The following is a 10,922-nucleotide window of genomic DNA, read 5'->3' as shown; positions in this document are numbered from 1 at the left end:
CAACAAAATAGCTCGTGGTAAGAAAGGGCCTATTTTCACGGCCTTTTTCAGCGCAACCAACCGGCGACCAACAAGGTTATAACAACTATAACCTCCTTGAGCGCGACCATCGTTTGGGCAAAAAGTAGTGCCTGACAATTAAAATATAAAAATGTGCGCAGTTCGGCGGGTCGGCCAAAGTTCAGCCAAGTACGCGTCATAAACAACTACATCATGCGGACCTCGCCTGGCCACTCTGCTAGGCTGCCAGATCCGCCAGCCAATCATTGAAGAGTAAATTTAAAAATAAATGGAAAGAACAGTCTTCAAAAAGAGGCGCGTACTTCGTCTCTATTGTAGACTCAACTGCGAGCATTCTCGCCTTTCGCACATCTACATGGAAGTTCGACCACATAACGTTCATGAACAAAGGCTGCTTTCAACTGCTGAAAAGTCTTGATTGGTTGGCTGCGTTGTTTCTGGGTGTTGTGTCTCAGGACACAAGCTTGCACGAACAAAAGATCTGCCGGTAGGAAAAATCACGTACGGCGGCTATTAATACTGCGTCACCTGTTAAAGGGGCTGTGAAAGGGGGTCTCAACAACTATGTGATGTACAGTACTCACGGATTGAAATAGGACATTCGGAGCGCGTGGCCGTCGCTTCATGGAGCGCCGCCCGTAGACGCTCATGGAACCAAGGTGGTGCATTGTGGTATGGCGTGAGAGGGAGAACATCTACAAAGCAGAATTGTTCCTTCCAGTAGCCAATCAGCCGGCCTGTGGTTTACCACATGCCTGCGTGGCACTGCAAGGCTAGCGCTCCGAATGTCCTATTTCAATCCGTGAGTACTGTACCTAGGATGCTAAAGGACGCCGCCTCACAAATATTCTCCAGCAAGAATTTTTCACATGCGTTTATGGAATCAGTTCTGTAGTCAAAATTTAAATTTTCCGCATCTTCGCGTTTTTCTCTCTCCTCTCGTCACTTTTTGCACGCTGAAATGTTGTCGCTCCTCTGCCGGCCCCTTGCACTCGCCTTTTCGCCGGCTGCCGCTAGCAGTCCGCTACAGAAGTAACGACATGACGTAAGAAGCGCAGATGTTGACGTAACGAGCGCTGATCGGGTTTAGGCTTCGGCCGAGCCTGAGATGCAGTGATTTCTAGTTCACTGTGCCTTAGAGGAGGTAGGGAGACCACCACCAACCGGAAATAGTTTTTCTGGACTGGCGAAAGCCCAGCACCGCAGGTCGCCGCTGTTAGGCGCGGAAGCGGGAGTTTTAACAATTGTATTGTGAATTATCGGCTCGCTTTTGAGGTCTTGTACGCGGCATGAACGCTCGATCGTTGGCCTGTACTCTACATAATGCAAGCATTTTATAGACAACCTTAAACACTCTTTTCCGGGACCCTTTAATGCGACGTCTCGGCTAACACGGTAACACATACATATTCATTCATATTCCAACTCCGTATGCTCCAATAAAGGGCGCATGCGCAGAAAGAGAGAAAAGGTTCTGCTTTCTCATTTTTCGTATTCGCTCGTTGTTTTTGTTTTTTATATATGCAGCCACGTGCATGTATTTTCTGTTAAGCACTTTTACTGCCCCAATTGGGCATAAAAAAGATTCAGTGCATGGAAAGAGGTTATTTGCTGTCCCAGAATTGAGGAAGGTTGATATCTGATGAAAGGAGCCGAATCCCAGGTGAAAACGGTTTGTGGGTTTGGTGATGGCGCGACTCCATGGCTTTGTCGTGAGTGATGGTAACCCGCCGCGGTGGCTCGATCAGTGGTTAGGGCGCTCGGCTACTGATCAGGAGTTCCCGGGTTCGAACCCGACAGCGGCGGCTGCGTTTTTATGCAGACAAAACGCTAAGGCTCCCGTGTGCCGCGCGATATGTCAGTGCACGTTAAAGATCCCCAGGTGGTCGAAATTATTCCGGAGCCCTCCACTACGGCACCCCTTTCTTCCTTTCTGTACTCCCTCCTTTATCCCTTCCCTTACGGCGCGGTTCAGGTGTCCGCCGATATGTGAGACAGATACTGCGCCATTTCCTTTCCCCCCAAAAAAACTTTTTTTGTGATGGTGGTGATGGATTTTTATGGCGCAAGGGCATCTGTGGCCAAATAACGTCATGGCACAGGATATTTTATTCTCCTCAAGGTGGAGTCAAATACCCATTTCCCAAGCATTTCACCCTAAATAAGCCGAGCACCAGACCAGGGGAAAGCTTGTACCCATTGTATCACCGGTGGGTACCCGGCGGCACTGGGTATCAAACCCCGCACCTCCCGCATGCGAGGCGGATGCTCAAACAAATATAGTCCACCGCTGCGGTTAGGTTTCTTGGGTTTCATCTGTTCCCATATTAGGAAGCCACATTTGCTCCGAGGTGAAAATTTCCAAATGGGATTTTTTATGGTCCCAGTTCAAATGGCTTATTGGCCCATTCCCTGTAGCTGCTGAGACCATTAGCTGCTGGACCAGTAGTATACCGGAACCAGTAACTGCATATGCTGATAGCGCAGGAACATTTATTTGGATAAATCATCCGCGTAATATGTTCTTAGATTTCTAACCTCTCTGACAAGTTACGAAATGATTTAAAGAGCTGCCTAATGATAATAACCACACCAAAAATTCAGGAAGGTGGAAGCAACCTACACTAAATGTGTTACCCTGCAGAAACCAGTGCAGATCTGCCTACAGCTAGAACACACGTACAGCTTTAATCGTAGCAAGCGCCAACAATTACCAAAGCACTGCAATACACATAACTTATATGAGAAACATGCACTCACGTTAATACAACTATGAGCTCATTCTATTATGTACTCCCTCATTAAGGGCATATATCCCACGGGTATTAGTGGGGAACAGTTAATAAACATAGTTTTCTCATTAAATTTCAGCACTATTTTTGCAATTTTAGCAGAAAAACTCGAAGAAATTTAGGTGAAAAATTTTCATTAATTGATGAATACCGTTACAACATAAAAAACAGAAAAAAGTCAATCGAACAACAAAAAGCTCTCTGTAAGAGCCAGTAGATCCCACTTCAGAACCAGAAAGCAGGGACCAGAAGATGCTCCTTACTTCTTACAAGGACCATTTCAACCAGCAGCAAACCAGAAGGCTTCCATCTAGCTGGGACCGGTAGACCCCAGCACAAGACCAGAAGACCAATAGACCCCAGCACAAAAGCAGAAGGAATTCCGTCTGGGACCAGTAGGTCCAAGCAAAAAACCAGTTGGTGCCCTACAGGGACCATTTCAACCAGCAGCAAGCAATAATTAAGGCTTCCTTCTGGGACCAGATGAAACCATTAGAAACCAACACAATCTCATTAACAAATTTCCACCTGGGGGTTGATATTAACATCCCTGTAGTGCACAGTTGTTTCCTGCTAAAAAAATGCCCAATGGTTTGCTGCCGGTTGAGTGCTCCCAGTAGGGCGCGCTAGCTTAATTGTTTTGGGCTGGTGTCCACATGGTAAATACAGAGGAGAAGGACGTGTATACAGTGTGCTCGGAGCATTCAGCTATAGGGATTCGAGTTGTGAGGGGTGAACTGCCACGCGCCAAGCAGCGCCTCTCGCTGTTTGCAGAGTGAAAGCGTGCACGAGGGCCACGTAGTTTTGCCAGCGTGCTCGACGCGAAATTAAAAAAATCGTGCTTGTCATATACTAAACAAAATGTAAGAGCAGGCTGCATGCAGATACCGCGCGCGGCATGCAACCTAGCTTCTTGCTTAGAACTGAAAACTGATCTCTGTGTGCAGCAACTAAGCATCAGGTGCGTGCGTGGACACAAAGGGTATTGTTTGATCAAGTTTCGAATCGTGTGCTGGATAGCCTCGCACACGTTTGCAAGTTTTTTTTTTTTTGACGATTTGTAAACAGCCGCACCGTCATCTATCCTGGCCATTGTGGGCTACATTTAATACTAATACAGGCCACTGATCTCAGTTTACAGCGGTGGCAGCAACAGCTGCCACTGCATGCTTTTACCATGAAATGAAGAGGACAGGTATTGTTTCGCACTCTCTAAAGCCTTCTGTAATATAACTACCATACAAATCAGGTAGGGTGGCACGTAAGGGTGGCAACAGGGGCAAGCTCCGAAGCATTATCTACATCTTCATATCTTTCACCGCAGTGTTCCTGTAACACTAATTCACCGTGCTAGTTCTAGGCTGCTGTACCGTGCTGGGAAGCGCCGGGAGCGCTCGGATACAGCATGATACAGTGGCTGGAAGCCTCGTCGGCTTCGTCTGCGCAAGCGGCTGATGTTGGCTAGAGCGTTGATTCGGCTTCGTGGCTTCTACTCGTGCACTCAGCGCCTCTGGAGGCGTCGGTGCGCGCAATCGCAACAACGCGTTTCCGCCATTTTGGTAGCGTGAAAGTGTCCCTAGGCGTCTTTTTTTGACGATCGCAGAAACGCCGCGCTTGCGTTTCGGTGTTTTATTTGGGCCCTGAAGCGAAATCTGTGCAAGAAGGAAGCGATCCGGCACTTCCACCCAAGGTGAGGCTCGCTGTGTAGGGGTTTCGCGGCCAGGAAGAACTGGAAGCGGCGGTATGCAGGCAAATGCGCAACGTTCTTTAGGCGCGTCAGCGAGCTCGATGCGGCTGGGTTCTGTTCCTTGTGGCTTTGTGAAATCCCGTGTGACCGTCTCAACCCTGGCTCGTCGTCTTCAGTGCTTTAAGGAGGAGCTCACGAGCCCGCTGCAGTGATGAGCATTGAATACCTGCGCGAGTACGGCGACATGGAACCCGGCGACTACGACGGCACCGCGATGACTGCCCCCCCGCCTGTCCGAGAGGAGCGCCAGAGAGATCGCGACAGGTGAGTAGTCCCCGTCCGGCGCTGGTCGTTCGCTACCTGCAACATGTTTTGCTCTCACCGACTGCAGGGACCGACGCAGCGAGCGAAGCCGAGGCCGGGACCGGGACTACCGTGGTAGCGACCGCGCTCGAGACCGGGACCGGGACCGGGCGGACCGTGACTACTACGACCGCCGCGACTACGATGCCGTGTGTGCTGGTTTCTTGGACAAGCGCTTGGGAGCTGTCCGCACGCCCTAACGTGTACGACGGTTGTTCGTCTCTTCCCCCTCCTTTTTCCCTTCGACTCCTGCCGCTGCAGCAGCCGGCGCCGCTGAGTCGCGACATGGCAGCCCGCGACGTGGACTACCGGGACATCGACGAGCCGGACCGGTACCGGCGCAGGGAGCGGGAGTACGACGCCGCCGACGGGGACCGCGACCGCTCTACCAGGCGCCGTGAGCGGGAACGGGACCGGGAGCGTTCGTACCGTGACCACTCGTGGGAGCGGGACCGCGGTCGAGACCGGGATCGCGACAGAGACCGCGATCGGGACCGCGATCGAGGCCTGGACCGGCGTGACGAGATACCCAACAGCACTATCATGGTCCGGGGCATGCCGGTCGAGACCACGGACGCGGAGGTAATGCCGTTGGCATAACTTCTGTGCGCTGTTGTATAGTGGGCCCTACCGTTTGCTAGAGGGAAGCTGTCGCCAGGCTGCGTCAAGTTTAAGCTGCCTCAGTAACACGGCTTTTGGGGCCCTTCGGAGTGGGCATCATGTGCTTAAATTTTAAGGCTTAGTTTAAGGTTAGATTGCTGTCATGAAGTTTGCATGGTCATTGGCTCCTGTTGTCTTTGAGGTTTGTGCTGTGTACATTGTGCAGCTGTGTGGTATTTGCACACGTGTACACAGAAGAGAAAACAGATCCAACAAAATTTGCATGTGAAGATGGAATTTCGGGAAATACATCATAGGTTTGCCAGGCCATAACATTTTGGGGAAGTGCATATCCCTGACAGTGTACGCGTGTCCCATGCGGTGCATTGCGTTGATGGAAAGGCTCAGGCGCCTTGTGTTCAGGAAACTGCCAGCAGTTCTCCTACTTCGCACTATAACTGGCTCTTGACGGTTTTACAGTGTGCAGGCCGGTGTATAAACAGAACCACAAGCAGCAGGAGGCTTCAGTTGGAGCATGGATTGCTTCGTATATGAATTGACCTGCACCTTGAATTGAGTAAAGCTGGAAACTGTTGTACTCGAGAACTTAACCAGTGCATGTGTGCTTTAGACCTCTTTTGTCCAAAGGCGTCTTTCCAGTCTTGTTATGCATTGTAAGCGGGCACGTGAGGCATAAATAGCGCCCCTAGTTTTCTGCAGTTCCACAAAAAATTGGAAATTGTAGTATTTTTTGTGGAATTGGTGTGAGGCATAAATAACGCTCATAGTGTTCCGTAATTCCGCAAAAAAAATTGCGATTTTAGCATTTTTCATGGAATTGGTGTTAGCAGCCACATTGTATGCTTTTTTTTTATGATGTAGTGTGCGTGGCCATCAGCAGGAATGATGGAATGATGGAAATTTGGTTAATTTAATTTCTGAATTTTTTCAAAAATTAAAATTTGGTAATGAATGATGTTCTGCTGATGCCATGACGTACTTGCTCCCCCATCCGCTAAAGCAGGCTAGCGCATCTGGCACCGCGGCTCTGGTAGCATTGTGCTCGCGTGTTTGGATGAGAAGACAGAGTCGTGATACTGGCAGCTGTCGAAAGAAGTATTACCGTATTTACACAATTATAACTCAGATTTTTTTTTCTTTAATCATCTGTTTCAGAAACTACTATTGCGATCGAAAGAAATGCAAAGAATGCAGTGCCTACGCCCTCTGCTGTTTGAATTTCTTTTGATCACGCTTTTATCTGGCTGGTAAAAAAAAGACGGAATCTTCCTAGAATGCATCACGGATTACTCTAGCGTCTTTTTGCTACCACTGAAGTAAAAAGGGTGATTTTTATTTTTGGAGCTTTCCTTTTTTTTGGGGGATACCTAAAGCAAGCTTACCCACTAGGCTCTTGAACTGCGAGGAAAAGCCAACTTCACGACAAACTTGGGCCATCGAGGCAAAGTGTGGCATGCGCTGGTGGGAAAAAAGGGGTTGCTAAAAAAATTGGTAGTAGACATGCGAAAGCAGCTGCTCATTTTTCAGTTGGAGGGGGAACTTAAGATTCGCTTTAAGTGTATAACGTGATATCTTTAGTGGGTTAGTGCCCATATATGCAGAATTGGTCATTCTCTGCATTCATAGATTGGGTCGAATCCCCATACCACTATCAGTGCAGTGGTTAAGAGAGGCTCCACTGCACTGGTAGGTGACTGTTTCTAACTGGTAGGGATTGTGCGACCCATGGTGCCCTTCCTCAGTGACCTCTCTCACAGCTGGCGTGACGCTCTTCTGAATATACGAGCTTAACCGAGTGACTCGTTGCTAGGCAACGGCGCAAGATCGTACGTACATACGGTGACAAGATTTTTGGACCATGTTGATAAGCGTGTGAGGGCTTTCACATTAAAACGCAGAAAGAAGGCGGCGCGGGCCGTAGGGAAAGAAGAGAAGGCAGTGAAAGAGCCGTGAGCAATAGGAAAGAAGAAAAAAGGGTCGGATGGCTGCATTCGTTGACACGCGGGAAGCTTCCTGTAGAATATTGCAGATTCTTTGCTTTCAGTCTGCGGAATTTCAGATTGTGCACTGCAGAAAATTAGGGGCTTGAGGCGTATAAAATGTGTGCCTCATGCACAAGCAGCACAGGTGGTAGATGGAGCACGCTGCTATGAATTGACAGCATTTATGCTTGATGGGTGTACAGCTAGGATTTAACTGTATGCTTCACCTGTTCAGGATTCATTTAAGAATTAGGTTGGGCTAGTTGGTGCTTCTGATCCACAGACTGCGACATATTACTAGCGTTAAAATACAAAGGACAAAGAGCAGAAACACACAGGACAGGCGCTAGACTTAAAACTGGAGCAGTGCACGAACCAGTGCATATACCTTGCTTCTGTACTTAAGAGTCTACGTTAAAATCAACAAGAGTAGAGGAAAGATAAAAACTCAGCAGTTCCCCAGCAACTCTTGTTGATTTTAACGTTGACTCCTACGTACAGAAGCAAGGTATATGCATTGGTTCGTGCACTGCTCCAGTTTTAAGTCTAGCGCCTGTCCTGTGTGTTTCTGCTCTTTGTCCTTTGTATTTTAACGCTAGTAATATGTCGCAGTCTGTGGTTCAGGATTCAGTGCCGTGGTATGTTGCTGTGAAAGTGCAGTAGGACGGTACTATAGCAGGCTGGATTCTGGTATTATGCTTGATAACATGCACAATCTTTTCACGCAGATATAAGCACACAAGTGCGCTGTCCTGTGATTTGTTTTCTTGTCATTGATTAAGGGAATGGTAGAAATCTTTGAAGTGCTTTCATTCTGGTATGTTACGTGCACAGTGTTAATTTATCTTCATGCACAGTAAAGGTGCTCACATTTGTGCATTTCATAGGGCTCAAATGGTCTAGAAGTATGTGGGGGATTCAATTGCCATTAGGAAACTTTATTGGGAACCTGTGGCATTCAAGATTTGTGTTGTGTAATTGCGCAGCTGATAAAGGCACTCTAGTGGCCAAGCATGCTTGAAGCAGCATTAGGATTGACAAATCCCCTGACTCGCACTTTCGTGTCTGCAGCTTCGAAATGAAGTGGTTCGCTATGGCCTTGAGCCTAAGGACATCAGGCTTATGAAACGCAAAGACACAGGTGGGGATACTTTCCTTCTTTCTTTACTTGCTGCATGCCCTTTTGAGACTTGCTTGAATTCTTTGTGTGTGTGTGAGCTGACCTTTGACCAGTTGTTTTTCACCCCGTGTGTTATAGTGATCCTTACAGTTATGCCACAGCCGTCTTGGATGCTGACAGCACACTACCTGATTTGAATTCCTAGCTGTCCTTGCAAATGTACAGGTGTAGTGCCTTTTGTTGGCACATGCGACCGAGTCTCATACTATTTTTTGCCTTCTGTTTGCTCAGTGGAAAGGCATTTCTGTACTTCTCGAGCAGTGTTGTTTGTTGTTTTTGGGTTTGGATGAGTTTGAATGACAGTTTAATTTATTTGTGCCCTCAAGGTCTGGGGGCACCAAAGCATTTGTGTATTTCTCGAGCAGTGCTGTTTTGTTGTCTTTGGGTTTGGATGAGTTTGTACAACGATTTGTTTAATTTATTTGTGCCCTCAAGGTCTGGAGGCACTCGAGACAAAAATAATCTGAATAATTTGTAAATAAACCTGTTTAGTGCACTTGTTAAGATGATAGTTGGAGCATTTCATGTACATCAGTGTTTTCTGACATTTAACATGAATGATTTTACTGCTTTTGAGTCGACTTCTCATCAGAGGTAAGTCTCACGCCGTCTAGGAATTTGCCAGGAACTCGCTTGCATGGACATTTGTTGTGGATATCCGCGGCTGACTTGGGTGCCAGTGTACTACCATTCACGCCTTGCTGAAACATTTTGACACAACTGTCGCTAACATTTCTGCATGCTGCTTTTACACTTCATGTTCATTTACATCTCAGTGCCTATAAGCATGCAAGTGGTACATAAAAACTAATTCTAAAGGCCCGTGTACTGTGCAGTGTCAGTGCACGTTAAAGAACCACAGGTGGTTGAAGTTTCCGGAGCCCTTCACCACGGCGGCCCTCATAGCCTGAGTTGCTTTGGGACCTAAAACCCCCGTAAACCAAACCAAGCCGATACATAAAAAACTAAGGCGAACCTTGAAACACCGTCAGGTTAAGCCTAATCTGTCTGAGGCACTGCATATGCGACGAAATATTATTATTATTTAGTGCACGAGAGATGTATAGCCCTGAATTAATTTTATTACCGAGTGATGAGAGAGTGCTGAAGCTTCACTCATGCATGGATAACTCTACGGACATGCTCTGTCTCATAAGATAAAGGGCCCTTGAAACAACCTTCATAGAAGCTGCTTGTCTCCTAGACCTTCCTTCTCTCCGTAGTGTTGCTAGGGAGCTACACAGTACAGGGCTGTGGCCAGTGCTGCGCATGCAGTGGCCTGACACTGCCTACACCTTCATGCTACATCTCTACGCATTCGTGAATGCACTCTTTTCTCGCATGAGGAAACTGGTCCCTAGCGGTGCGTTATTGGGTGATGGAGCTGACGCCACGAAGGATGGCAAAGGATTCAGTGAATCGCAAAACAGGAGTCTTACAGTGGCCCTTTAACAGTGTAGGCCAATCGCTGGAATCCACAGTTGGAATCTTGTCAAAACACAGCATAGCCACATAATGGCCCACTCTGAATATGAGCAGCATGCCTTGGAGGGGCGCGCCATTTCAAGTTGTCTCGCGTAAAAATATTCTTGCAAGCTTGCCATCCTTTCCTGCTGGTGGCTGGAAACACGGACGGTCGAGGTGGTCCTAGCACCTTCTAGAGACGACGGACTGCACGGGAATTCGGGAGCAAAATCAGAAAAAAAAAATGCCATGGGAAAGCTGAGAGCGGCCAGCGGAAGGCTTCAATGTGTTGCGGTTGTGCCGGAAAGTGTCGCCGTGTGGTGTGGCGCGCGACTTTGTTTGCCCCTCGGCGGGATACTAATGGTGCGCTCCCTTTGGCTTTGTGACCACCCCTTTGTAGGTGCCTCCAGGGGGTTTGCATTTGTGGAGTTTCGCTATCTCTCCGAAGCGGTTCGGTGGAAGGAACTTACAAAGGTGTCGTCCCCTCGTTCGGCCTCTTGGAAAAGCGGGCCCCATCTGTGCGCCCATCACCACCTCCTACCTCCTCCTCCTCTTCTGCCCTTCCCGGTTTCTCTGTGTCGGTGCCGGGAACAGGGTGTCTTTCTGACGCGCGCACGCATGCGCGCCGTGACATGTCGGCTGTGCCAGTGTGCAAGTGCTTTGCCCAGACTCGTGAACGCAGTAGACTGTGGGCTTTTTTGCCGAAGCTGGCAGAACTGCAGTTGAGAATCTGCCCCGGTTTAATGTGGGCGCTAGTTCTTTCAGTCAGGGTTTGCAGTTGATAATTTAGCCAATGGCTGCAGTTCTAGAGA

The 10,922-nt window shown here is 48.3% G+C and overlaps 1 protein-coding gene across 7 annotated transcripts in view; it reads left to right on the top strand.

Moving 5' to 3' along the window:
- The first annotated feature begins 4,331 nt into the window (after positions 1-4,331).
- LOC144106817 (RNA-binding protein 5-A-like) overlaps positions 4,332-10,922 on the top strand; it is a 41,101-nt gene continuing 34,510 nt past the window's right edge. For 5 of the 7 annotated variants that reach the window (XM_077639763.1, XM_077639765.1, XM_077639764.1 and 2 more), the window contains exons 1-6: positions 4,332-4,503; positions 4,677-4,824; positions 4,892-5,012; positions 5,125-5,445; positions 8,538-8,607; positions 10,511-10,584. In XM_077639763.1, coding sequence (XP_077495889.1) covers positions 4,712-4,824; positions 4,892-5,012; positions 5,125-5,445; positions 8,538-8,607; positions 10,511-10,584 — 699 coding nt within the window. In that variant the 5' untranslated portion in view covers positions 4,332-4,503; positions 4,677-4,711. The remainder of the gene's footprint in view (positions 4,504-4,676; positions 4,825-4,891; positions 5,013-5,124; positions 5,446-8,537; positions 8,608-10,510; positions 10,585-10,922) is intronic. The other 2 variants (XM_077639762.1, XM_077639761.1) reach the window with 1 other exon arrangement.

This window comes from Amblyomma americanum, chromosome 10 (assembly GCF_052857255.1).
Source record: "Amblyomma americanum isolate KBUSLIRL-KWMA chromosome 10, ASM5285725v1, whole genome shotgun sequence".
Lineage (NCBI taxonomy): Eukaryota > Metazoa > Arthropoda > Arachnida > Ixodida > Ixodidae > Amblyomma > Amblyomma americanum.
The sequence above is the reverse complement of the archived record's forward strand: the minus strand, read 5'-3'. Positions and strand labels throughout refer to the sequence as shown.